This window comes from Bombyx mandarina, chromosome 17 (assembly GCF_030267445.1).
Source record: "Bombyx mandarina strain Sakado chromosome 17, ASM3026744v2".
Classification (NCBI taxonomy): domain Eukaryota; kingdom Metazoa; phylum Arthropoda; class Insecta; order Lepidoptera; family Bombycidae; genus Bombyx; species Bombyx mandarina.
In genome coordinates, this window is record NC_143223.1 from 3,097,322 (window position 1) to 3,125,223 (window position 27,902).

General features: G+C 41.2%; 4 protein-coding genes and 1 long non-coding RNA gene across 13 annotated transcripts in view; 3 read left to right on the forward strand and 2 right to left on the reverse strand.

The window, feature by feature from the left end:
• l(2)k05819 (transmembrane protein 94-like protein l(2)k05819) overlaps positions 1-18,932 on the forward strand; it is a 58,767-nt gene extending 39,835 nt beyond the window's left edge. For 3 of the 9 annotated variants that reach the window (XM_089734276.1, XM_089734275.1, XM_089734278.1), the window contains 7 exons: positions 258-305; positions 898-1,020; positions 2,603-2,770; positions 3,281-3,557; positions 4,121-4,214; positions 17,131-17,307; positions 18,683-18,932. In XM_089734276.1, coding sequence (XP_089590402.1) covers positions 258-305; positions 898-1,020; positions 2,603-2,770; positions 3,281-3,557; positions 4,121-4,214; positions 17,131-17,307; positions 18,683-18,755 — 960 coding nt within the window. In that variant the 3' untranslated portion in view covers positions 18,756-18,932. Of the gene's footprint in view, positions 1-257; positions 306-897; positions 1,021-2,602; positions 2,771-3,280; positions 3,558-4,120; positions 4,215-10,124; positions 14,147-17,130; positions 17,313-18,682 lie in introns of those variants that run through there. The other 6 variants (XM_089734277.1, XM_089734280.1, XR_016324479.1 and 3 more) reach the window with 5 other exon arrangements.
• On the forward strand, positions 4,236-5,265 carry LOC149501088 (uncharacterized). The gene is made up of 2 exons (XR_016324482.1): positions 4,236-4,786; positions 5,083-5,265. It is a non-coding gene; the product is annotated as an uncharacterized LOC149501088 (long non-coding RNA).
• LOC149501089 (uncharacterized) lies at positions 8,322-9,986 on the forward strand. The gene has a single exon (XM_089734290.1). The coding sequence runs from the start codon at positions 8,322-8,324 to the stop codon at positions 9,984-9,986; it is 1,665 nt and encodes a 554-aa protein (XP_089590416.1).
• Positions 18,933-20,322: 1,390 nt separating the features above from the next.
• Positions 20,323-23,533, reverse strand: lic (dual specificity mitogen-activated protein kinase kinase lic). The gene is made up of 3 exons (XM_028187973.2): positions 23,187-23,533; positions 22,652-22,817; positions 20,323-22,041 (listed from the first exon to the last, which is right to left on the reverse strand). Exons 1-3 carry the CDS (start codon positions 23,246-23,248, stop codon positions 21,265-21,267), a joined length of 1,005 nt encoding a protein of 334 aa, XP_028043774.1. The 5' UTR covers positions 23,249-23,533; the 3' UTR covers positions 20,323-21,264.
• A 783-nt stretch (positions 23,534-24,316) lies between these two features.
• Positions 24,317-27,499, reverse strand: LOC114253195 (DNA excision repair protein ERCC-6). Its single transcript, XM_028187972.2, has one exon. The coding sequence runs from the start codon at positions 27,225-27,227 to the stop codon at positions 24,417-24,419; it is 2,811 nt and encodes a 936-aa protein (XP_028043773.2). The 5' UTR covers positions 27,228-27,499; the 3' UTR covers positions 24,317-24,416.
• Positions 27,500-27,902: the final 403 nt, after the last annotated feature.

Genomic DNA, 27,902 nt, shown 5'->3' on the forward strand with positions numbered 1-27,902 from the left:
GTTTGAGCAACATGAATTTTTTTTCGAAAAATGTTAAATATAAAATCGGTACCTTATTAATGTTAGCAATGTCAATATTAATGGCATGAGTAAGCTAGGTCAAGTCACTCTTATCACCTCTTTTTCTCAATCCACACTAGCTTAGTTAATACATTATAAACTAATTTTTATAGTTATTTATAGTTTATGCATAATATTTTTATACTGTTTCTACTAATTTATTATATGTCTTGCATGCCGCTATGCCCTACCATTAGTTGCAAAACAAGTGGCGTAACCAACCTTTGACGAATTATTGTAAAGGAGTAAGTACAAAAAGTGAAAGTTTTTTAGACGGTCCAATATAATATTTATCCTTTTGACTCACTTTCCTACTATTACACGTATTATTGTTTTTATTGAACTAAACTTTAAATAGACAAAGATTAATGGGTTGTAATGCATTAAAGGGTTATTACAGTGTTGTATTGAAAAAAAATATGTTATAAATTTTACTTTAAAAATGCTTTAAAAAATGATTATTTGCTTACTTTGTTAAAGCTTAGCTAGGCCTATGCTTGGCGATTTGCTTGTAATGAACTCAGAAATAAGAATAATTTTAAGATAGACTATTAAATATTGCTATATAATATATAATGCGTAACGTGGGACGCCCCCTGGCTAGGTGGTGCGATGACCTCCCAACGGTAGCCGGTAGAAGTGGATGAGGAGAGCCGAAGACCGGGCTCAGTGGTGTGGATTGGGAGAGGCCTATGTCCAGCAGTGGACGGCTGTGAGCTGATAATGATGATGATGATGATGATGATGATGATGATGATGATGATGATGTAGAGAGGCCTCGCGCTCATCATATACCTAGGGGGTTCTTGTGAATTAAAATATTCGTTTGTGTCTTAGATGACGCGGGAATCGGATCTGTCACTGTTCACATTAATAACGACGTCGCGTCACTTCATGACGTGCCTGTGGAACTGCACCCAGTTCTGGATATGTAGCGTTTGTTTCATAGCCCTGCTACAGGTTAGTGTGTGTTTGTACATCTAGACTAACTAGATCAACTTCTGTATTCGACTAAATACTTTTTATAGAAGTGTCTTGAGTTTTATGTAATGTGTATTATATCTAATGTGATTTGTCGCAACGAAACGAAAGTATTGGTAGTAAAAAATAATAATAGTTACAATAATCCCCCCTATAACGCGATACTATTATAACGCGTTTTCATATTATGCGATTTCTATCCCCCATATATTTGTTTTATTGCTTAGATGGGTGGACGAACTCACAGTCCACCTGGTGTTAAGTAGTTACTGGAGCCCATAGACATCTATGACGTAAACGCGCCACCCACCTTGAGATATAAGTTCTAAGGTCTCAAGTATAGTTACATAGACTGCCTCACCCTTCAAACCGAAACGCATTACTGCTTCACGGCAGAAATAGGCGGGGTGGTGGTACTTACCCGTGCGGACTCACACCCGTATAACATGGGCATTCCCCCATATATATAAAAAGGGGGTGTTTCCCACATACAGTAATCCCCCTATAACGCAGCAGATTGGTTCCGCTTATACGAAAACGCATTGTAGGGGTATTCCCGTGTAATACGGGGGATTGAAATCGCGTAATATAAAACGCGTTATAAGGGTACCGCGTTATAGGGGGGGATTACAATAATTATTTTGATGACTTATAGGAAAACATGTTATATAGGTATTCCTGTATAACGCGCTTTGCTATAACGCTGATCCAATCTACCGCGTTATAGGAGAGATTACTGTATTAGGCAAACATTTATTTACAAATACCTGCATATATATACTTAATGAAGTGGAAGTGTTAGGTATGCTTGAACCTTGCTCTAAACTTTTTTTGCATAAATGGGAATTGTTACTCAGGTCTTTAATTGTATTTTGAGTTAGTTTTAAACTGAAAACTACAAATAAAATGAGTAATGCTCAAAACAATAAACTGAAAATAGATATGAGGTAACCATGTTGTATTATTTAAAAAAAAAAAACGAAGGTCTTACAAATAAAATACAACTTAGCAATGTACAACTATTAATGAAAATTGTCAAATATGTTTTTCCCGCGTGCTAAAGATAAATTATTACGAAACTAATCTAAATTATATCACAACCATAGACAGTATCAGATTGGTAAAAACACCATCTATCGGGCGCTACTGTAAACACGCCAGTAAACTTTATAGCAAAAACTTCATTTTTATTTCAAATAATGATGAAGGAGCCAACACTTAGATATTTTCCGGTCATCGTTCTCGTCGAACCCATCGCTTGCGACGAAGGGCACGACGAGTAAATTAACCCACAGACATCGCCCACTGTGTTTCTCGAGCTCACAGCCCGCCTAGTGTTAAGTGGTTACTGGAGCCCATAGACATCTACAACGTAAATGCGCTAGCCACCTTGAGATTTAAGTTCCAAGGTCTCAGTATAGTTACAATGGCTGCCTCGATCTTCAAACCGAAACGCATTACTGCTTCACGGCAGAAATAGGCGGGGTGGTGGTATCAGGTACCCGTGCGGACTCACAAGAGGTTCTGCCACCAGTAAACTCTAAAAATAGATAGTATTTAGACAGGTTCCCTGTGCGGGTTCTTGCCGCTGGCGCTGAGCGTGGGCGGCGCGGCGTGGTGCGGGCTCGTGTCGGTGCCGCACGTGGCGGGCGCGCTCGCCCTCGCTCCCCCGCACCCCGCGCTGTCCCAGCGCGCCGCCACCAGGCCTGACCATCAGCTGAACCTCAAGGTACTGCACAACGATGCTAAATATCCGCCAGCACGTATGTGGTGATGGATCGTCGCACTCTATCTCGCGCCTATTTTTTATTTATTTATTGCTTAGATGCTTGAACGAGCAAAGTAGTTACCGGGGCCCAGTGACATCTATAACATAAATGCCGCCACCCACCTTCAGTTATAAGTCCTAACGTCTCAGTATAGTTCCAACGGCTGCCCCGCCCTTCACGGCAGAAATAGACGGGGTGATGGTACCTATCCGTGTGGACTCACAAGAGGTCTTGCCACCACTATTTTTATGCAGTTGGAATGTTTGGCTACGTTTGCCGCTAGGGGCGCTGTTCCAACTCCATTCAAATTTGGGTTAACTTTTCGCTATCGAGAGCGTTAAAAAACTCGCATTAAACATACCGAGCTCGGGACTCGTCTCGCTTGTGAACACACCTAGCGCAGCAGAGCCCCATTCAAGCGACTCGATACGTCTTCAGTACACGACACGTTGTCTCGCCGCTGTCGACAGATGGCGGTGTTCGTGTTCTGGTGCTACGCGTGCAAGTTCGTGCCGGCCGCCGTCTCCATCCTCGTGCTGTACGGGCTGACGCTGCGCAGCTTCTGCGAGCAGATCGCGGTCGCCACCAACGCGACGTCGTGCTGGATCGTGTACCCGGTGAACGTGGGCGCGTTCCCGCCCAGCCACGACCTCACCGCGAGGAGCTGGCACGGCTGGGGCGACGACTTCTACGACGGATTCTATTTGACCCAACATATCGTGCTCGCTTTGATAACTTTGCATTTAAGTAAGTGGTTTTTTGAAGTGAAACTTCTTTAGAATCGTGATTTCAAACTCGATGAAACGAAATAATAAGTCCATAGAGACACAAACACATAAATGTATAGGATTCAGCCGGCGAGAGAATGAGATAGAACACATTAGACGTTCCGCCTCTGCGACTCTTCGTAGCATCCCCACTATCGTCTACTAAACATTGTCAATATGTATGCTCCTGTCTAGTAGGATAGTTAGTATATCTATATCTTATTTATAAATTTCACTTCTACCGTGTGTGACTTGCACACACACACACACTTTTTCTTTTCTTTCTTCTTTCTTAATTTTTTTTCAAATAGCGGTCCTAAGCGCCCTTGAAACTTCATTAATCTTCACCGGAGACAAGCAACTTTTTCTAACGCAATTAATAAATGGCATTTAACAGTGTGAGGTTCATTTTAGAATAAGGACATCGTTAGTACGATGAATGTTGATTATAAACGTGTTTTTGATTAAAATCTCTTATTTTATCCGAAACTCGAGTTCGTGTTTTGAATATTATCATCTCTACAATATCGTGTTGGTTTGCAGTTGTGATCTCATTATCATTCGTCCATCGCTACTCGTCGATATGGCAACGTGGCTTCTGGACCAATCGGGCGTGGACCATCACTGTTGTCGTTCTGTGAGTTACATACTTAAATAATTCAACACAATGTCAACGAGTCGTCGTGGCCTAAAGGATAAGACGTCGGGTGCATTCGTATGTAGCGATGCACCGGTGCTCGAATCCCGCAGGCGGGTACCAATTATTCTAATGAAATACGTATTTAACAAATGTTCACGATTGACTTCCACGGCGAAGGAATAACATCGTGTAATAAAAATCAAATCCACAAAAAAATATAATTTGCGTAATCACTAGTGGTAGGACGTCTTGTGAGTCCACACGAGTAGGTACCACCACCCTGCCCTATTTGTGCCGTGAAGCAGTAATGCGTTTCGGTTTAAAGGGTGAGGCAGCCGTTGTAACTACTTAGTCTGGCCCTTCGATCAACAATAGTAACTAGATACACGGTCGGTGCAGAAAATCCGTCTCGTCAAATAACAGCTCACTTGAAATGTGAGCTCTTATTTTGTTTAGTTCACTTCAAACACAGCCAATGTCAGCCCGTCTCACATGCCGCAGTGTGTATTCAAAAGTTGCAAAAATAATGCCCGAAAAAGCAATTTAACGGCTGGAGTATCTTACTTTCGGTAAGTACATGAAGTATTAACTATATTTTAAGCTTTAAACTAATAAATAATATTAAATTTTGAAAAAAAATACCGATTTTTAGCCACCGCTACAAATGTTGGCCAAGGCTCGGCCAACAAATGGACAAACGTTTGTTTAACAGAACAGTAAACGCACGGAGTAGATTTGTGTTTTAATAATTTTTTAAAATTTGTTAGAAGTACTTCAAAATTAGTTGGTTAAAATTGGTTAATGCTGCTTTTGTGTCTGTTTGTTGGACTCTCATTAGATACTTAGCTTTCCTTTTTTATTTTAGCTTTACTAGCAATCACGTGTGCGGAATGGATCTCGATTGTCGCCAGAGAAACAAGAGATGACTTTTATAAGCCAGCTAAGATCTCCGCTCATTGACACTGGACATCTTTGCCTTTCGTGCTCACGGCTACTGAAACGTGGCCGAAACATTGTAATAAAAATATCGCGCTTGAAACCGTTTAAACGTTGTTTTATTATGTGCACTGGTCGCGAAAACATAAAAATATACTATAAAAATATATATTACACAAAAACGTAACGCTAATAAAATAAAAAAAGTATAGATACTAACAAACATAAATTTCCAAAACATAAAAAGTAAACAACTAAACTTTTGCTTTTATTCATTAATAAATTATTTTAGTGTTCAACGCGACTCCCTTATAATAGCCGGCAAACTTCTTGAGCATTTGTCGACGTAGTGGGGGTAAGTTCGCGCATGGTACACTCACGTGCAAAAACATTATTTACTCTGCGTCATAATGCAATTAAATTATTAAAATCAACATATGTATTTATTTATATATTTATTAGAACATCAACAAAAAATATAGGTTAATAGTTGTAATAATTTAATCTTGGGGTAAAATAGATATTCCTTCTATTAAGTCAAAACTATAGCTGTTGCCAGGTCTTGGTTCAGTTGAAGCGAAGCTGGTTTTTTTAAATTTTTTTTGTTATCATAATCTTGACCATCATCATCACTGTTTTCATTACCAGAGTCGCTATCATCGTGATGAGTCGACATAGGGCTCATCGGTGTAGTTTACAACTCGGTCGGTTCGGTCTACTTTTTTGTCTATAATTAATTATTTTTTGAAGATATTCGATTCGTAGTAATCGAATGTAACTTTTGTCAATTACCAGCTTCCGATAATTTTCTATTTTTTTTCCATCTGAAGCCTAGCTTTTTCATAATCCGTCGTAAACTTCATACCGAGCCATTAAAATATATCTTTTTAAAAATTTTCGAAGCCTTTCTACTTAATGCACCTAATAATGCACCTAACAGTACTCACGGATGTTTTTGTTGCTTCCGAAGTCTGTTTTACTTTTTCCATATCATTCTTCCCCTATTTTATAATGAAGCAATATACGTCGTACACAATTTTTCTACCCTTTCTTTTGAATACTACACCAGTTTGTCGCGGCATAGTGTATTTTTTATAAAAAATCAACAAACACTCAACAAATAGCAATGGCAACAAAGTCAACAAACAATTATAACAAATAACTTAACGATTAATAACGATAGACTTTTCACTGTACACAAGCGTACTTTTGGGAGCAAGCGGAACGAGGGCGCGGTGCGGGACGCAAGGTTCGACTGATCTACCAATAACGCGCTCGATACGACTTCCCCTGCCGTCGCGCCTCACCCTCACCACCAAAGTGATCTAAAATTCGGTTCTGCGCAGTCAAGGTCATTTGCTCAAGAAGTTTGCCGGTTACTATACCTCCTGTAGTAAACCGAAAACGAAATTTCAAGAAGCAAAAATAAATAAAACAAAACGATGTTAGTTCTCAGAGCAATAAAGGGAAAAAGTACTTTATTTGTTGTCACTTAAGGTTGATTTAACATTAAAATTTGTTTAACATATTGTTCGAAACCAATCCGTTAGTTTTTGAATTCTTACCACGGCAACACGGGTCGCGATTTGACGGTGCCGTCGCGATTTGACATCTGTCACTTTGTCTTGCTTCTCGAACGGGACGGTACCTGTATATTGACGGTCTACGCTAAAGTTGTGTATCATCGCTAATCCTTATCCATTCCTGCCCCATACCCTTCTCCCTAAGTGATACGGCGTGAGAAGACGAAGGCATCGGTTCCGGTGAGTGATTGCATGATATTTTGTTAAAATAGTACATACGGCGCCGCGAATCGCGGCACATGTTTGACGCGCACCTCGTGCTGGTTTCCGTAGCCCTAGGCTGCCACGAGGTCGCTGGGTTCGAATCGAACAATTTCTGGTAGCAGAGCGTGGTTAGATTTGTGAAATCTATAGTAATTACCACGAATTGTAAAAATTTTTACGTCTAACCTCACTTAATTTTGTTACTAGTCAGCAGAAGTAGTGTAGGCATAGGGTTCGGTTCTGTTTAAACTATCATTCTGCTGACCTAGGTCAGGTCGTTTAGTGTGTTTCTATCCACCTGGTTAAGAAAATTAGTGAGTAGTAATAGTTAGTAATAGTAAGACTGATTTATTAGCTTCCACTGCGCATAGCTGACTAATTGTACGTGAGTTGGACAGCTGTGCTGGCTGAGTTTATGACCTAGCACACAGCTGCTACAGTGGTCAGCTATTTTCATACTATTACTACAGATTTATGTTAATTCTGCTCATCATAGCAGTAGATTACCACATCTATTTAAGCATAATTGTGTGTAACAATCTGAATGTTATTACAGTTTGGGTTTATAATTTATTATTAATTTGTGTATGATTGTAGCTCACTTCCTACTTATATTTTAGTATAATTGAGCTGCAACACATTTGTAATTGAATATAACTGGAGTACTTGTTGAACTTGTAGTAGTAGATTGCTGGTTGGGCCCTGTTTGGAGACTAGCTTAGTTATAGTCCAGAGGCCAACGGTGTATGAGTGTCATTTCAAAACTTATACCAGCAATTTGCTATTATATATATTTTTTGTTATTTGTTTTAATTTGTTCTAAATTTAAATTACTTGTTTGAATTTGTGGTAGTGGATTGCTGACTGTGGGCCCTGCTTGGTGACTGGCTTTGGTATAGTCCTGAGGCCATCAGTGTTTGAAAATTAATTCACAAATTTTTATCAGCAATTTGCTATCATATAATTAATTTTTAATTTTAATTTTGTTATTTGACTTACCCGTTGAACGGTGTGAATACTTTGTGATAGTAAATTGTTGATTGGGTCCTGTTTGGTGACTAGCTTCTAGTTATAGTCTAGAGGCCAGGTGCGCTTGAGTTTAGTTACAACTCAAAACCTGGTATCAGCAATTTTCTATCTTATAACTTTTAATTTTAAGTTTGTTCTTATTGTTGGGGTGTCCTTGGTACAGTGGTGAGGTCTAGGTTACCTAAATACTTAGGAGTAGGAATATTTTGGTGGGCTCACTCGTACACTCCTTTAAATAATTCCTTTGTTTTTGTTTTGAATTTTTATTTTGATTTTTTTTTGATTTTTTTTTTGATTTTTTTTTGAATTTTTTTTTGATTTTTTTTTGTTCTGGTTGTAAACTGCAAGTAACATGTCGGTGTCCTACATTCGCGGGAAGGTGACTAGTGAGCTCCGATGGTTCGCATCAGCTCATGCTTTGGTTGACAGAACGGATAGGGATGCGGCATTGCTCGATAGGGCGTCTCAGGTGCACGAACGGTTGGAGGTAGTGTACGATCGGTTGTCTGACCTCGTTGCTTTGGGGTCCGAAGTGGAGAAGGAGGTGATCCATGCCATCGGTCTTGACGTGGACCAGTGTCAGGAGTACGCTGATGCCATTCTGCAACGGGTGGCCGATATTAAGAAGCAGTCGCCTTCCGGTGGTAATGGAGGTTCGGGAACTTCGTCAGGCGTCATATCACGCCTCCCCTCCATCGACCTGCCGATCTTCCACGGTGATCTGAACGAGTGGGTCGGCTTTATAAATTTGTTTGACAGCCTGGTCCATGGTCGGTCGGACTTGACTGCCTCTTATAAGATGGCTCAGCTTCGGGGTGCTCTGCGAGGTGAACCTGGTGAATTGGTGGCACACTTGCCTATCACCAACGACAATTATGCGGTCGCACGCCAGATCCTATTCGACCGATATCAAAATCAACGACGGTTGGTAGACGCTCAGCTGGCCAGGCTGTTTGCGATACCCAAACTTTCTCGGGCGTCCGATATCAGAACCGAGGTACTGAATCCAGTTACGGTGGCCACTAAGGCCTTGGGCAATCTGGGTCTACCAGTAGACCAATGGTCATATCTGCTCTTTTATATTGTTGCAGGTAGGCTGCCGGTTGAGGTGCTCACTCGCTTCGAGCAGCAGGACAACGCAGGTAGGGACGAACTGCCTACCCTGGCCAATCTGCTGGCATTTTTAGAAGCCGAAAGTCGCAGACACGAGATTATGCCACCACCCTCCTCCTCTGGGTCGCGTGTGCCGGCTTCCGGCCACGCCGTTTCGGTTGCTCAGAGGGGAGGGGGAGGGGATAAGAGGGGGCCGTCTCAACGACTGACTGCGCTCATGGCAGCGGTGGGAGGCCCACGGTGTGCCTTCTGTCATGAGAGCGGGCACGACGTAGCCGCCTGTCCGAGGTTCCGGTCGACGCGCATCAGGGGTAGACGCAACATCGTTGCCCAGCGGCGATGGTGCTTTTTTTGTTTTGGGCCGCACACGGCGAGCGTCTGTCCACAGCCACAATTGTGCCCTAATTGCGACGGTCGGCACCATGCCCTCCTGTGTCTGGAGTCTGCCGCCACTCCGAGGTCATCCGGACGCAGTCATCCAGCCTCGCCGACCGGTGAGCGCACCGGTCGTAGCCCTCGCCAATTCGGCGGCGTGGACCCTCGGGAAGAAGCTTCGCAGGGAGGAGCCGGGTTAGGTACTGCGGGCGGGTGCCAGCGGATGCCCACTAGCTACGCCGGGGTGGCCACGTTGTCCCCCCGTGCGGGGCCGTGTTCGCCTGCTGGATCGAGTAGCCCTGCTCACTTGTCTCCCCTTCCCTCAGAAGTACGGTTTTCCCCTCCGCTGAGGGAGCGGCCGACGCTGGAGCGACTCCCTCCAGTGTTTGGCCCGTTTGGCCATCGTACACGGAGGTATATGAGGCGAGACGGGAAACGAGGGCCTTATGTGGGAGCGTGGGATCCGCTGGCACGCTACGACCTTCCGTCGCGCGCCGACCGGGATAGCGGGGACCCGGGCCCCCGCTAGGAAATTGCCGCTCACTGCAGTGTTGCCCCAGCCCCAGAAGCTGTTTTACTTCCTACCGCTTCTGTTCGGGTGTTGGATTCGGATGGCAACACTGTGTTTGCTCGAGCTCTGTTGGATTCCGGCGCACAGGGCAGTATTATGTCGAGCAACCTTGCAGTACGGTTGGGCAATCCTATTTACAAGTCTTCTTATTCTATTCGTGGAGTGGGCAATGTTAGAATTTCGGACGTGATCGGTCACACTTCATTTATTTTCTCATCGAATCCCAACCCTCGCTTACAGTTTAGAGTCTCAGCTTTGGTGATGCCTGAGGTGATAGGTCGTCACCCTCCGGTGAAGGTAAACAGTTACATACGGTCATTGACTTCAGACTTACGGCTAGCGGACCCCAAGTTTGACACCCCGGGGCCAGTAGACGTACTACTTGGGGCGGATGTACTAGGGAAGCTGCTCCTGACTGGGAAGCGCGTTCTTCATGCGGAGGGTTTGGTTGCAATGGACACAAAATTAGGGCATGTATTGTTGGGTCCTGCGTTCCGGCCGGTCGCTGCGAGGAAATCGGACAATTTTCTGGTCGGGTCTACGCTTTCGGAAGTAGTCCAACGGTTTTGGGAACTAGAAGAACCTCCTACAGCTTATCGAGTTAACCCGGATGAGGAGGAATGTGAGCTGTTTTACCAGAATAATACGGGTCGTCTCTATTCGGGCCGGTTCTTGTTAAGACTTCCTTTTCGGGCGAATCGCCCACTGCTAGGCAGTTCGAGGAAGGCAGCAGAGACTAGACTTTTGTCAATGGAGAGACGCATGAGGCGCGACGCGGTGTTCCGGCAGAAATATGTAGAGTTTATGCGGGAGTATGAATCCTTAGGTCACATGTCGGTTTCCAAGGTAGATTGGAGTGCTACAGAGCACTGTTTCCTGCCTCATCATGCGGTTTTGAAAACTCCTAACGGGAAAATTAGGGTCGTGTTTGACGGTTCGGTCACGACCTCCTCCGGCGTCTCGTTAAATCAGTGTCTCCATTCGGGTCCAAAGCTGAACCGGGACATTTCAGACATACTGACGAGCTTCCGCCGGCACCAGATCGTTTTCGTGGCAGACATCCGTATGATGTTCAGGCAAACGGTGATTCATCCGGAGGATAGGCGGTATCAACTCATTCTCTGGCGTGAAAGCTCAGATGAGCCCATAAAAATTTATGAACTGAACACGAACACTTACGGGTTGCGGTCGAGTCCATATTTGGCGGTTCGTTCTTTGCGGGAGCTGGCAGTGAGGGAACGGTTGCACTACCCTCGTGCTGCGGACATTTTGGAACGGGACCTATATGTCGATGACGTATGTACGGGCGCCGACAGTGTCGAAGAGGCCTTATCACGCAAGGATGAACTGATCCGCCTTTTGAGCAGGGGCGGGTACGAGTTGAGAAAATGGCTGTCTAACTGTCCTGAGTTGTTGACTGGTTTGCCAACGGAGTTTCAACAGGATCCCCATCTTTTCGAGAATGTCGATAACCCTAACATGCTGTCGGTCCTAGGGATACAATATCGTCCGATTCAAGACGAATTTACCTATCGGGTGGAGTTGGAAAATCCAAAGGTATGGTCTAAGCGAACGGTGCTTTCCACAATTGCTCGAACCTTCGATCCAAACGGTTGGATCGCTCCTGTCACTTTTCTCTTGAAGTGCTTCATGCAGCGACTGTGGTCTGCTAACCTGTCATGGGACGAGGGGATTGCTGGTGACCTATTGAAGGATTGGTTGAACTTTTTCTCGTCTCTTCCTGATATTAACCACGTGTCAATACCTCGGAAGCTGGTTCCTGCGGGCAAATACAAGGCGTCTCTGCACGGGTTTTCGGATGCCTCGGAACGTGGATTCGCAGCTGCGGTATACTTGCGAACGGTTTCTTCAACTGGAAGGGTTGATATACGGTTGGTGTTAGCGAAGAGTAAGGTCGCTCCGCTTCGGACACGCATGACGATTCCGAAGCTCGAGTTGTCTGGTGCCGCTCTGTTGACTAGGTTGTTAAACCATACAGCTACTAGTTTACGGTCGGTTATTGATTTAGAAAACACTGTGTATGCTTGGACAGACAGCCAGATAGTGTTGTGCTGGTTGAAGGCTTCGGTTCATACACTTGAAGTTTTCGTGGCCAACCGTGTCTCCCAGATTCAAGGTTCTGAGGTCCCTCTAACCTGGAGACACGTGCCTGGTGAGCTCAATCCGGCGGACTGCGCTTCTCGGGGATGCTTAGCATCGGAAATAGTTGATCATCAGTTATGGTGGGGTCCCCAGTGGCTCACCATGAAGGCTTCTCAGTGGCCTCCCTCTCGCATAGAAGTTCCTCCAGGTCTCGTGGCTGCACCGGCGCAGTTCGAGGATCGAGGAGTGATTCAGGGGTTGGATTTGGATCTGCTCATCAACCGTTATAGCTCCTTGGACAAGCTGGTTAAGGTTACCGCCTGGATTTTGAGGTTTATTCGGAATTGTCGTTTGTCGGTGTCTCAACGCAATATGACACCTGTTGTGTGTCCCATCGAGCGGAAGAAGGCGCTGCTGAAATTAATTGAAGTTGTGCAAGCCACCAGCTTTCATTCAGAATTGAAGGCGCTAAGGACTGAGCGCCCTAAGCTTCGTGGAGCTATCGCTCGTCTTAGCCCCTTTGTAGACGGCCAGGGGTTGATTCGAGTGGGAGGTAGATTAAGTAACTCAAATTTACCTTATTCGGCGCGCCATCCTCTTTTACTTCCCAAGAAGAGCCAGTTAGTTGACCTGTTGGTGATGGATCGCCACATCGCAAATTCGCATTCCGGTTGCAATGCGTTGTTGGCATCCCTCCAGAGGGAATTTTGGATTCTGTCAGGGCGTCGTACGGTTCGGAGCGTCCTTTTCCGGTGTTTACCCTGTTATCGGCTTAAGGCGTCTACGATGCAGCCTCAGATGGGAGATCTGCCTCCAGACAGAGTGAAGAAGATGAGGCCGTTTTCTGGAGTTGGTACGGACTTCGCTGGGCCTTTCATGATCAAGGCTTCACGTTTGCGGAATGTTAGGTTAATTAAGGCTTATCTGTGCGTCTTTGTCTGCCTTTCAACCAAAGCTGTACATCTTGAAGTTGTTGCCGACCTTACAACTGAAGCCTTTATTGCGAGCTTGGATAGATTTGTGTCCCGTCGAGGCTTACCCGAATTGATACGCTCCGATAACGGCACGAATTTTGTAGGTGCGGACCGTTACTTGCGGGATGTAGTAAATTTCTTGAACAATAACCAGGTGGATATTGAAACGGCCCTCTCTCGTCGCGGTATTCGGTGGACCTTCAGTCCTCCAGGATGCCCCCACTGGGGTGGAATTTTCGAGGCAGTAGTAAAATCGGCTAAGACTCACTTGATGCGCGTGATAGGGCAAACCTCGCTCACCTTTGAGGAGTTAACTACGGTATTTTGTAAAATTGAAGCGGTACTTAATTCACGGCCGTTGTGCCCGCTCAGTTCAGACCCGAATGACTTGGAGTCGTTAACTCCAGGCCATTTCTTGATAGGACAGCCACTCAATGCGTTGCCGGAGTATCCCCTCTCGGATATCAAGCCTGGACGGTTGAGGCGATACCAGATGTTGCAGCAGATGTCCCAAGATTTCTGGAAACGTTGGTCCCTTGAGTATTTACATCTGCTCCAGCAGCGCTTTAAGTGGACGGATAGAACCAGTCCCCCTCACGTCGGTGACCTTGTGTTGGTTAAGGATGCTAACCTGCCGCCACTGCGTTGGCGTAGGGGGCGCATTGTTAATCTGTTTCCCGGTAAGGATGGGACCCCTCGGTCTGCAGAGGTTCTGGTCGGGGACTCGGTTCTCAAACGAGCGGTCACAACGTTGTCCCGGCTGCCAGTTGATTAGGGACAGGTAGGGGACCTGTCCGGGCGGGTGACTGTTCGAAACCAATCCGTTAGTTTTTGAATTCTTACCACGGCAACACGGGTCGCGATTTGACGGTGCCGTCGCGATTTGACATCTGTCACTTTGTCTTGCTTCTCGAACGGGACGGTACCTGTATATTGACGGTCTACGCTAAAGTTGTGTATCATCGCTAATCCTTATCCATTCCTGCCCCATACCCTTCTCCCTAAGTGATACGGCGTGAGAAGACGAAGGCATCGGTTCCGGTGAGTGATTGCATGATATTTTGTTAAAATAGTACATACGGCGCCGCGAATCGCGGCACATGTTTGACGCGCACCTCGTGCTGGTTTCCGTAGCCCTAGGCTGCCACGAGGTCGCTGGGTTCGAATCGAACACATATGTTTTTTTATTTGTAAGTGACAGTCAGTAATTTATTACTTTGCTCATTTTATGTGACGAATGATCGTAAGTATTAGATAATGTTTTGGAGATTTGTGACTTTATTACAAAGTGCCATAGTTGTAATTAGTTTGAACTTAAAACTGTTTCAAAACTTTTTTCTCCGTTTGTTAGTAAATGAATGTAGCTATTTATGTGTATATTCACGCGGACAGCTTTTGCTTTAATTTTGTACGTGTCCCTTTATCTAGTTACTATTGATGAATTATAAGAACGGCGTGCTTACGTGCCCTCAATGTGCAAGGAGTTTTGCCGCGAAGATAGGCTATATAAGCCATCTTCGAGCGCACGAGCGCCAAATCGACGGATAGGAGTCAAAGTGGTCGCCATGGCCGAAATCGGTCGGATGAATCAATCATTGATGATCGAAGGTCTGGCCATAAATACTGTTACAATTAAGAATAAACAAAATATAACATTTGAATTTGGAATCTGTCATTTTTATATGATTGTTCATTGAGTTTTCTCATTATGGCGCCAATACATTGTACAATATTTTGCCATATTAAAATGGAGTGGGGTGATAAAGAGAACCGAATCGCTGTGATTGCATTACACAAAGTAAGTATGGAGCCAAATGCAATTTTTAAAACTCTCCATACGCTTTCTATTAGTAAAATGTTTGTGTACCGGGCTATTAATAGGTGCAATTAGACCTCCTCTGTTTGTGACAGAAAAAGATCTGGTCGTCCACGGAGTGTTCGTACGAAAAAGGTGGTCAAAGCAGTAATGGAAAGAATTCGAAGAAATCCTGTCCGAAAGCAAAATATTTTATCTCGGGAGATGAAGATAGCACCTAGAACCATGTCGCGTACCTATTTTAAAAGATGACTTAGGACTTGCAGCCTATAAGAGACGTACTGGTCATTTCTTAACTGATAATTTAAAAGAGAATAGGGTGGTAAAATCAAAACAACTACTGAAGCGGTACGCAAAGGGAGGTCATAGAAAAAATTTGTTTACGGATGAGAAAATTTTTACAATTGAGCAACATTTTAAAAAACAAAATGACCGTATTTATGCTCAAAGCTCTAAGGAAGCTTCCCAATTAGTCGACAGAGTGCAACGTGGGCACTATCCGACTTCAGTGATGGTTTGGTGGGGTATTAGCTATGAAGGAATGACAGCCATACTTTTGTGAAAAAAGTATCAAAACATTGGCACAAGTGTATCAAGATACCATTCTTGAGAAGCTAATGAAGCCCCTTAACAACATCATGTTCAATAATCAAGAATGGTCCTTCCAGCAAGACTCGGCGCCAGGTCATAAAGCTCGGTCTACGCAGTCTTGGTTGGAAACGAACGTTTCGGACTTCATCAGAGCTAAAGACTGGCCGTCGTCTAGTCCCGATCTTAATCCGCTGGATTATGATTTATGGTCAGTTAGAGAGTACGGCTTGCTCTAGACGCCAAGATAATTTGGAGTCTCTAAAACAATCCGTACGATTGGCAGTGAAAAATTTCCCCATGGAAAGAGTGCGTGCTTCTATTGATAACTGGCCTCAACGTTTAAAGGACTGTATTGCACAGCCAATGGAGACCACTTCGAATAAGCTTTTTATACTTTAAATTGTTTTATATTTATGTATTAAACTAACACACTGTAAAAGTAATAAATGTTATTTGCAATAGAAATTTTTGTTTTTTCCTTTGTTTCAGTATTTATGGCAAGACTAGGTATGTTCAGACCTTAGGACTCATATCTCAAGGTGGGTGGCGGCTTTTACGTTGTAGATGTCTACAGGGTTCCGGTAACCACTTAACATCAGGTGGGCCGTGAGCTCGTCCACCCATCAAGGCAATAAAAAACGGTGCGCGTGCAACTTGGTGCACGTGAATGAAGTGAAACTTCTTTTTCAATCTGTAGTATTGTGATTTTCTTCATTTTTCATCCTTAAATCAGATTTCTCTTGTAATAGGAAATGCTGTGTATAAGAGATGCGACACCTTTAACATTTATATTATATATATTTTTTAAATTATAGATAGAAAAATAAATATAATTCTTAAATACTTCATTAAAATATGGGACGCTACTCGTTGCTAACGCTCGCGCTAGCCTGTAACAGGTATAACTACACGGGTGCGTTCGAGTGCCGCGTATTCACTCGCGCTCTGTCTCTTTCTATTCTTTATTTTTATTGTTATTGCTTAGATGTGTGGACGAGTTTACAGCCCACCTGGTGTCAAGGGTTTACCGGAGCCCATAGACATCTACAACGTAAAAGCCGCCACCCACCTTGAGATATGAGTTCTAAGGTCTCAATATAAATACAAGGGCTGTCCCGCCCTTCAAACCGAAACGTATTACTGCTTCGCGGCAGAAATAGGCAGAGGGGTGGTGCCTACCCGTGCGGACTCACAAGAGGCCATACCACCAGTAATTACGTAAATTATAATTTTGCGGGTTTTGATTTTTATTACACGATGTTATTCCTTCACCGTGGAAGTCAATCGTGAACATTTGTTAAGTACGTATTTCATTAGAATAATTGGTTCCTGCTTGCGTGATTCGAACACCAGTGCATCGCTAGATACGAATGCACCGGACGTCTTATCCTTTAGGCCACGACGACTTCTAAATTCTATTCTATGGCAGCGTTAAACGTTTAACGCAACCTTGTTGGAAGTCGCATTAGAAGTTTCACTTCAAAAAAAGCTTTTGCAGATATACGACAAAGGGAAGATCTTCATGTATATATGCAAGCTTATCTTGAAAATGTCGTAAGCGACACACACACATATGGCTACATACCGGCCACACACTCACCGCTCCGCACTCCCGCAGGCTGGTAGTCCAGTGCGCGTTCAGCGGCGTGATGCTGAGCGGCACGTACGGGTCGTGCGCGCGCTGGTCGGTGTGCGCGCTGCGGTACCGCGTGCCGTGGCCGCTGCTGCTCGCGTACGCCGCCTCGCTGCTGCTCGTGCTCGGGCTCAACGAGCTCATCAAGTGGCAGGAGATCAAGTCAGTGCCCACGTTGACGTACACGTTTTTACTAGCGGTAGGACCGCACGGGTAGACACCACCACCCTGCCTATTTCTGCCGTGAAGCAGTCGAAGGGTGGAGCAGCCGTTGTAACTATACTGAGACCTTAGAACTTATATCTCAAGGTGGGTGGCGCATTTACGTTGTAGATATGTATAGAGTCCAGTAACCACTTAACACCAGGTGGCCTGTGAGTTCGTCCACACATCTAAGCAATAAAAAAAGTGTTCTCCCGGCTTATTCTTGACTCTTCCACTAAATTGTGTTTCGGTTCATTAAATTATTAATTATTCTCGAGGTGTAGCAACTGTGTGTTTAGTGCGAGCTTTTTAACGTTCTCGATAGCGTAAAAGTTCATTCCGATTCGTATGGAGTTGGAATTTTTGCCTACGTTTGCCGCTAGGGGCGCTGTTCCAACTGCATACAAATTTGAGTTAACTTTTACGCTATCGAGAACGTTAAAAAACTCGTGCTAAGCACACTGATATTTTGGGAAACACAAAAGAGAAGTTAATTGCTGAGCCGTGACAAAAATGCTCCCCGGACACTTATTCTAAATGAGAACTCTGCTCCAGTGGACGGTAGAACAATAAATAAATTCTCCAAGCAAACCCGGTTTGACGGATGACGTCACGCTGTAATATAAAATTTATGCTAATCGTAATGTAGCGGTCTTAGCTTTGACAGTCTGTGTCGAGTCGTCGCACAATAAACAGGTTGCAAACTGTCGTGTCTTATTAATAATTATCACCACATAATACCACACACGCTCTATATAAGCACAGACTCCACAGTAATTTAAACTATAGAGGGTAGAGGTAAGAAAAGCCGTCTCATATGGGAGAAGCTTGAAAAAGTGTCCCACTTTCTAACTACCTGTTCAAAAATCTTCCAGAATGGCGCCAGAATAGGCGCAGGGTATGATATGAATTGAGCAGTTGTTAACTGATTGAAGTATGCTGAGTTAGGAAATTTCATATATTTAATGACTAGAGTAGTTAGTGACAGTGCAATACACAATACCTCACATATTTACGTAGTCCAAACTAATTTCGTCCTATAACCTAAAATTATTGCTGTGGTAAAAGGTGGAGACATCGATTGGATTTTCTTATCAGCTTTAAATAAAATACTTTTTGTGATTTTGTAGTGCTTACAGTTCTTTCGTCCTTTTTTATTTATCTATCTTATTGTAATAACTTTCAGCGCCTTTTTTTTAAATTTACCCGGTTGCTACTGTAGCGCCACCCTTATTTAGCAGATTTTAACGGACACTTTTTACACACAGAGACGGTTATCCTTACCTCTACCCTCCATAATTTAAATCTCTATAGAACTGGTTTTTTTTTTCAGGGCAGACAAACGGAATCAACGCCGCGCCCGCCTCGATTTCGGAACCAAACTGGGAATGAATTCTCCATTCTAAACTCGACTGCTACGTCTAGTCAATTAGCTTTAGTAGAGTAAGCTGTTTCCTAATCAAGCCGATACGAATAGTTTTTAAGGAATACTGACTGTGTACTTTAGTACCTATTTTGTACTTATTTTACTAGTTTACATAACGATGTTTTGACGATTTTAAATAAATATTTTGAAATGATGATTTGAGACTTTTTTGGGGTTTTCAACAAAAAAGGATTGCCTAATAATTTTGACACGCCTTAGGAAATCAAAGGTACCTACCAATAACACTGTTTTTGTTGTTGTTTTAGGATTTATTGTCTTAAATGAATATCGTTTACTCATATAAAGTGATAAGTAAAAAGATACCACAGATAATTTATAATCACTACATAATTGTCGTTGTTTACTTTGAGACATTACATGGAAGCCTCAATTGCATCAGCGTACCAGATTTGAAATTCACGTATGCAATACGCCCTTTTTTCGGGCCGGGGGCCAAACCTCCTACGAGTTCCCCGCGCCTAGGGAGCGCGCGGGGTATGTGGTACTTGACGATCTGCAGAACTTGGGAGCAGACTACGAGGCCAAGGATGGTTTAGGGCCCTACCGCACTAAACGACTCCCCTACACTCTTACCGATCTCCGTCCGGGGTCAGAACCCGGTCAGAGTAAGGTTCCCGCGGTCAACATTAGAACCAGACACGCGGCGCACCCCAAGGACGCCCGACCGACGGGTCCTCGAGGCGATAGTCGACGACCAACAGCGCCGGGGTCTGCGGTATGGCAACCCTGGGCTATGCCGCTGGTGTTCCGAGATACGCCGCTGGGTCAAAACCAGAATACCGGATCGGAACGCCATACACCGTTTGCTCTTCCACAGTATGTTCGGCGACGACAGCGATGACGACCACGCGCATCGCAGGCCCTGGCACAAGCTTAAGAAGTCATTCTACAGCTTTTTTTTCTTTTTTTCCTACCTAAGCTGATAGCCTTGAGAGGCTATATCAGCGTAACCTTATCTAGTAGGTGAGCTCACGGGGCTCAAACCTGACGACGTTGCTAACACGAACCCTAGCAAGAGCCGTGCTTCGCAGAATCTACCACTGGGTCGGAAACGCGACCCACTGAGAAGATCCGGCGAGAAACTCAGTGGGCTGTGTCTGAGGGTTAATTTACTCGTCGAGCCCTTCGTCGCAAGCGACGGGTTCGACGAGAACGGTGACCGGTGCTTGAAGTACCTAAAAGCACCGTTAGTGGATCGGGAGGATCCGAGATGACGTGGATTCTATTCTACAGCAAATTTCGTTTCATCAACGACATTTATTTTACGGAGAATACTTATCGGTAATTCTGTGACTCTGGCTTCGTGAGCTGTCTGATGTCCATGAGCAACGGCAATCGCTCACCGTCAGGTGGTTGGTCGTTGGAAAGTCGCAGAAAAATTTATATCATTTCCGAAACCTCTACTGGTGATAATTATTTAGATAGTTACTTCTTAGGAGCTTCTAAATACCATCACAACAATTTATGGAGTAGAGTATTACAACATTTTTTTAAGGATAAGGTTTAATGTACTGAAACAAAATTCGTTAAAAACATATCTTTTTATTAAAACTAATATAATTATTTTGTGATGTAAATAGTTATAAACAGTCGTTATTTGAGTTCACATCTCGCCACTACGTTAATCAATGATTACATGACTCTTTCTACATCTCGCTTAAACTGACGCTTTCAAAAGCTTTATTAGGTACTTGCTTGCATCGAGTTTACCGTTTCCTGCTTCGATATTTTAGTATAACGCACTTCTAACGAATAATAAATTAGTACAGACAATATATGAGGGTTTTTTTTAAAATACACCAATTCGCCACAGATTGTTTTTAAATACGAGCACTTGAAAGCGCTAACGGTTTCAGCACTCTCAACAAATTTAATAACAAATTAATGAATAATATTAATTTGTCCGACAGTTTCACAGCACAATAATTTCATATGGCCGCAAAAATAATAATTTTAAATGGCCGATTATGTTGTACACAATTCATACCCGTTAAATAAATTATTAATACATATAAAAAAATTACTCATGAAATAAATATATAATAAAGTATTAAAATAAAACTTTTTGTAATGAAGCCATATTTTTCAGGTTTAGTTTGTCTCTGCATTTGTGCATACCAATACATTCCAATCTTAACAATGACTCATTCTGTAAACTAATTTAAATAGCGTTTTCAACAATGTTTTGGGATTCATACTAATTCCTAATTTCATCTCCAAATTTAACAAGGTTTTCTTTGACCAATAAACAGATATATCAGATATTGATTATTTTTTGTCACTGCTTCTAATTAACGTGACCTTTAAAGTAACGGCAAACTTTCATCAGACAAGTATTACTTGACAAATTAAATTGTTAATGACGATTATTTTTAAACTATAATCGATTAATTATTTCATTAAACATCTACCATTAATGTTAGTTATTAAACACTTGTACTTATAGGTGTACTATTATGATGCTACAACTAAGCATCGCCTGCTAAATCTAATATTTCCTGAACAAAAGATGCAACATCGGTTTCCTTTTGACTGTGTTCCTGGCAGAATGGATGCACTAACAATGCATCGTAATTTGGTCTGAGTCTATAGTCTTTCTGTAAGCATTGCACTATTAAATCCTCAAACTCGTTTGAAAATTTTCCCACTGGAAGCCTTGGTGGATCATCTTTAACAACTTGTTTTAGTTGCTCGAAAGGTGTGCCCCATGTGTTGTATGGGAAAGTTCCTGTTGCTAGTTCAATCATGGATATTCCCAGAGACCACACGTCACTTCGAATGTCATATTGCCCAGGATTTCCAGTTGGATCAATTCGTTCTGGTGCCATATAAGGTTTACAGCCAGCATCAATTGTTTTTGCAACAGAATCTACCAGATGACCAGAAATGCCAAAGTCACACATCTTCACTTCACCCTTTCTGTTGATCAATATATTTGATGGTTTCACATCTCTATGTATGACTCTGAGTTTGGAGTATAAATAATGTAAAGCACTAACAACCGAAAATGCTATCTTTCCAAGAATATTCTCAGGTATGGTACGATCATTTTTGTAGACTTTTGTGTAAAATTTGTCTAAACTCATATCCATTACTTCCATACAAATCCAAACATCCCCTTCCCTGAACATTGCTCCGTAGAAATGTACTGTATACGGACACGCACTTGCTCTCATTGATACATCAAGATCCATTAATAAACGTTTTTGTTCCAAAGATTGATTGTTGAATGTGGCTGTGATTCTCTGGAATTTTAAATAATAAATAATGTAGAAAAGGTAATCATGTCATGTCACTCAGAGTTGTTGGAAAGCACAGATAAGTAAAACACGGAGATGATCAATTTTTATGGCCATTTGTGGTTGACTATCAACTGGTGTTAAGCAGTGTTGATATTTAATCTTTTACATTATTAAGATAATGCAATGCTAATGGTTGGAGGCATAATAATGACATTATGTAACTTTTGATTGCTGACGGTCTGTACCTGTGTTCTTTGTGGGCTAACATAGGTTTCGCTGCTGTGCCAATTTTTGACAAAAACCAAAAATATGAATGAAAATGGGACAGTCATACAAATCAGACTTTAGACTATACGTCCCAAAGTGCCACATTTAAGTCGAGGCATTTATAGGCTCCTGTAACTGCTAACACCAGGTAGGCCATAAGCATGTTAATCAACTATGCAAAAAATAAACAAAAATTATAATTATTATTATCTTTTTAATCTGAAGCAAAGAAATGGTATATTATAGAGGAGTATGGAAAGAGAAAACATGTCGCCCTGACCCCAGATAACTGGGAGAAGGGCAGGAGAATGATGATTTTTTTTTAAATCTTCTTCCGAATCATTACCTTAACAGCCATAATGGTGTTGCTAGGTAGGTGGCGCATCTTCTCAACAATACCATATGCTCCTCGGCCAAGATCACAAATCTTTACCAAATCATCAGCATGTACGGTGAAAGTTCGATCATCAACTGTAATTGTTGTTTGTTTATCTAAATTCCCTGGTGGAGTCCTGGGGGTTGGAAAAATTATGATTACAATGTGATTTAGTTTTGGCAACAAATTAATTGTTAACAAATACAGTATAAGTGGATAACCACTTAGAATAGTTACTACATTTATAATTTTGGTAAATCTATTAAAGCTTTCAGAATTGAAATTATAGTAAATCTATTCACAAAGATACATTTTCAAATTTATTATATTAATCTGTACTTTAACTTAACTAACAGACCTAAAATAATTTAAAGATTCATGTTTCTGTTATCCCTTTGTATTTTGGTCGTGAAATGAGGGTGCTATTGAATACCTCTATGTTTATGACAAATATTTTTTTATTAACGAAGCAACTCGTAACTCTTGATATGCACTCGGTACTTACACAACTTGTTCCGTTTGAGTCTTGAAGTTAAAGCCCGGGGGCGGCAGTTTTCTTCTCGACATCTCTCCGTTAGTACTCGCCGTATTAACCTCACAGCTGTCTGTTTTGTTAAATAATCGAATTAAATATCCTTCAAAACGATTTGATAACCAGGATCCGTGGTTGTAACTAAGTCACGAGTTACACAATTATATGATAAATGTACATAATGCATTAATATATGCAGTAATAGTTACATGAAAACGATTAACTTCTCGATGAAGGATATCTTTTTGTATTTTAATTTATTTTTTACAAGTTATGTACCAAAACCACTTCTTTTTTTGTTTGATTTGTCCATTGGTCAGGCAAAGGAAATGAAGATCATACGTTGAATTTTGGATTAAAAATTTGAAGCCATACAAATGAAATGAAATGATGTGATTTAAGACAACCCCCTTTTAGATCATATTAAATGAAATTTTCTCACAGTAAAATATTAGAAAATTATTGAGACTAATTAGTAATGGATATCTCAGAAGCGCCCAAAAAGCCAGCAATTTCATTTTTTTTGCCACACTTTAACACATGGTAAATGTGCCTCATTATTAGATGTTCCAAGCAGAAATAACATTAAATACCCAATGCAAAACATTTCCTTAAAACTACTATAACTACTATTAATCGCGTTACTATAACTAAAAAAGAAAACATGAATACATGAACATACCGATATCAAGTTTTTCATGATAGTCAATTAAAAGGTACAGTTTTTGCAAAAGTGTAATTAACTGTATTAAAAGATAACCTAGTAAATCAAGAGCTTTGTGACCTTACTAGAATGAAATCTAATTGATTACCCATCCAATTGGTTTATTTTCATAAAAAAAATTACTTGAAAAACATCATTCATAGAATTTTTGTTACAAACACATCTTCCTTAACAGGATTCCCATCAATCCCCACCATAAAAAACTGACTAACACTAAAAATACAGTTTTTACTATATTTTCAATATAATATCATAGACATTGCTTACACGAAAAAAAAACTGGATTCCCAAATTTTAAATTATAGTATCAAAGTGGCTGCAAAGATGACACTTTAGAATACTACAAATTCATTTAACAAGTTAATGAATGAAATTACAGTTTATTTATTATATCAATTAAATTTATTAATCTTATAAATTACTATTTTACTTAGGCGGTAAAATATTGAAATATCACAGATGTAATCATTTTTATTACATTATTTTGATGAAAATTTAACAGCTCTAACCGCATTGCGAGCTCTTTTAGCAGCTTCTTCTTTCAATCTATGTTTTTTTTCTCTTTCAGCTAAACCAACTACCACATCATGTTGTAACGCGTTTTTCACTGCTGCTTTAGCAAAAAGTTTGTTTAACACATAGTCATCATCATTAGTTTGTTTCTTTACTTCATTTTTACTATAATCCTTTTTCTTTACTTTCTTTACGGTTACTAAATTTTTGAGTCCATCATCAATGGAAGATGATAATCTTCTTTTGCGCTTCATTTTATGTGATTTTTTATGCTTTTGTTTAATATCTTTTACAGTACTTTCATTAGTTTCAAGTTGAGAGTTGTCAATGTTGGTAGGTTTCTCTTCATCTACTTCTTTAATATCTTGTTCATTATCTTCTAGTACACTTTTCAACAATTGTTCTTCATAATCTTTCTTTGCATGCATTTTTACAATATCTAATTCTGACAAAACATCTTCAAAAGCTACATTGGTTATTTTATCATCAACTAAATTAATATCTGGTTCTTCCACTTTAAGTGGACATAATAATTGTTCTCTTTTCTTTTTATATTCTTCACGTGGATCACTTTCCTGTGTTCCCTTCATGGATTCTTTTGATATTTTTTTACTTATTTCTTTTGCTAATCTTTTCATGGCTTCTAACTTTGTTTTAGATGAAATATCCAAGTCATTATCATTCTTATTGGTTTTATTGATAATTTTGGTGTGTTTAAAAATTGATGCAGTTTCAGTATCTCCTTCACGGTTAAGCTCTTCAAGAGTGAACAGTCCCTGTAATGTACTGGTGGTTAAAAAATTCTTTTGATTTGGGTCCACAAAAATTTTATTACTCAAGAAATGTTTGAATATCTGCCTCTGATAAATCTTTTCCTCTATAGTCCCAGCTGACAACAATCTATAAACTGTTACATTTCTAGACTGGCCTATCCTCCATGCTCTTTCCTTTGCTTGATCATCTGTTGCAGGATTCCAATCAGGATCATATATTATCACTCTGTCGGCTCCAGTTAAATTTACACCTAAGCCACCTACTCTAGTTGTGGAAAGAAACACTAAATAATCAGTGTTATCATTAAAAGTTTTAATCAAGTTTTGCCTTTGGCCAACATTAACTGTACCATCCATTTTGAGGTATGTAAAGCCTTGATTTTGTAAATACTGTTCTAACAGACACAGCATTACTCTTGACTGAGAGAATATGAGAGCTCTATGTCCCTGTTTTTTCCATATTTTAAGTAATGAATTAACAACAGTCATTTTTCCAGATCTCTTCCAATGGCCAAATATCTCTTCATCTATCTGTTCTTCATCTTCTTGAGCTTCGTAGAGATAAATATCAGGATGATTGCATATTTTCCTTAGCGTTGACAGAGCCACTAGTAGCCTCGCTCTTAATGGATTTCCAAATTTATTTTCTTTGTCTAAGATGCTTCTCACTGTACTACTCATAAGGTAACCCATATAAAGATCTCTTTGCTCTTGTGTTAAAGAACAGAATAGAACTTGTTCATTCTTTTCTGGGAGTTTGATATACCCTTGTACCTCAGCCTTAGTTCTCCTCAGCATGTAAGGAGTGATCATATTTTTCAAAGCAATAGCTATTTCCATGGCAGTAGCTTCCTGTATTTCAGTAGCATTAGCATAGCCTCCTTGAGTGATTGGAACTGCAAAGTGTTCTATGAATGCATTGTATGTCCCCAACAAACCTGGCCTCATAAAATCAAATAATGACCACAGTTCCTGCAAACTGTTCTGCATTGGTGAGCCTGTTATTAACAATCTGTGTGGTGTCTGGATTTTTTTTACAATTTTACTTACTTGTGTATCAGGATTACGTATTTTGTGTCCTTCATCCAAAATTAAATAATGCCAACTATAGGCATTGAGTTCTTTATGATACTTTACTATGCCTGCATATGTTACTAACAAGATTCCATGAGCACTGTGTATATCTCTTAATAGTTTATGGTGATTACCAGCATGAGAGCCAGTGTGATGCAGTACAGCTACTCTGAGCAGGGGGCACCAATAATGAAAATGAGATACCCATTGATATATAACCGTTGCAGGTGTGATAATGATACTCGGACCAAGACCGCCCCATGATCCTAAATTGGTTTTTGAAAGGGCGGTGAGGAATGCAATGACTTGTATTGTTTTACCAAGTCCCATTTCATCACCTAACAATCCACCAGACTCCACTTGATGCAACTCCCAAAGCCATTTAACACCAGTTCTTTGAAATTTATATAACTGTTTCCAAATATATTTTGGTACTAATAGACCATTCTGGAGTTCATGCATTTCTTCGCTATCTTTATTACCATCCAGGATGTACTGTATGTCAGCGGTTAACGAGCATCCTTCATATGTACCGCTTTTCACAGTATTTAATCCTTCACGCCAAACCTCTACCCTTAAATTGTATTGTTTAATATCACCGTCGTCAACAATTCGGTTTATATTCTGTTTGGTACGAGAAGAACACGCAGTAAGCGGAAAATTATGGATACTTTCGTCTTCCTCATCGGATGGTACAAAATCGATGTCATCGAGGTGTCCTTTAGTTGAAGTCCCTGATGTCACAGTAGTTTTTACATCTACTTTTTGATTGTGGGGAAATTTTGACAGAGTCTTTGCCTGTTTTTGCGATATGTAATCAGCAGCGGATTTGCTTTTAGTTGATACATCTTCTTTCTGACTATTCTTCCTCTCAATTTGCTTTTTCGCTAATTCAAGTTGCATTTCTAAATATTTGTTTATGTCCACCATTTGGGTTAGTTTTAGTTCTTGACATTGAAATTCAGTTTATTTAGGTAATGTATTTATTGCTTTTTGTACACAATAATAAACTAAACTCAAATATTAAGTGTATAATCTATGAACTAAACAAATCCTACGAGCATTAGAATAATTAAAACATTTATTTTAATTGAAAATGTCAGTTAAGCGATCTTTTTCTTTTTCTAGAGTTTATAATGCTACGCTAGTTACGCTACAATTTAAGTGTATAATCTATGGCTACAATCATAGAGCTAGAGTTGAACTTATTAACTCCATGGCTAATATGGCTATAGTACGGTATTCCTTCCTACTCTGCGTCTACACTCGCGGCGCGAACGCGACAACTGCGAATTCACGAGTATAGATGTTGTTCACGCCTTCTCGTTCGCGCGTCGCTCCCCGATCTGTGTCGGTTTTATGGCCCGCGACAAAGGGTTTGCGGCACGCGAACGTGAATGATTCCACACTCGCAGCTTACCGCAGTAGCGTACAGGACATCGTAGAGTGGTTATGCGTGCGTTGGTGATTGATCCTAATATAAATGGTGGAATAATGATCTGGAACTGACTCTCATTTATTGCCATAAACCTAAGCCCAAACATCAAGACCACAAAAATAAGAATAAGGTTCATGATGCCTGGACACGCATAAGTGCTATCTTAA

Coding starts and splice junctions, on each gene's coding strand:
- lic (XM_028187973.2), bottom strand. CDS start 23,248: ATGTCGAGAAGAAAACTGCCGCCCCCGGGCTTTAACTTCAAGACTCAA. Junction 22,818..23,186: donor ACTCAAACGGAACAAGTTGT/GTAAGTACCGAG, acceptor TCCAACCCCCAG/GACTCCACCAGGGAATTTAG. Junction 22,042..22,651: donor ACACCATTATGGCTGTTAAG/GTAATGATTCGG, acceptor TTAAAATTCCAG/AGAATCACAGCCACATTCAA.
- LOC114253195 (XM_028187972.2), bottom strand. CDS start 27,227: ATGGTGGACATAAACAAATATTTAGAAATGCAACTTGAATTAGCGAAA.
- LOC149501089 (XM_089734290.1), top strand. CDS start 8,322: ATGTCGGTGTCCTACATTCGCGGGAAGGTGACTAGTGAGCTCCGATGG.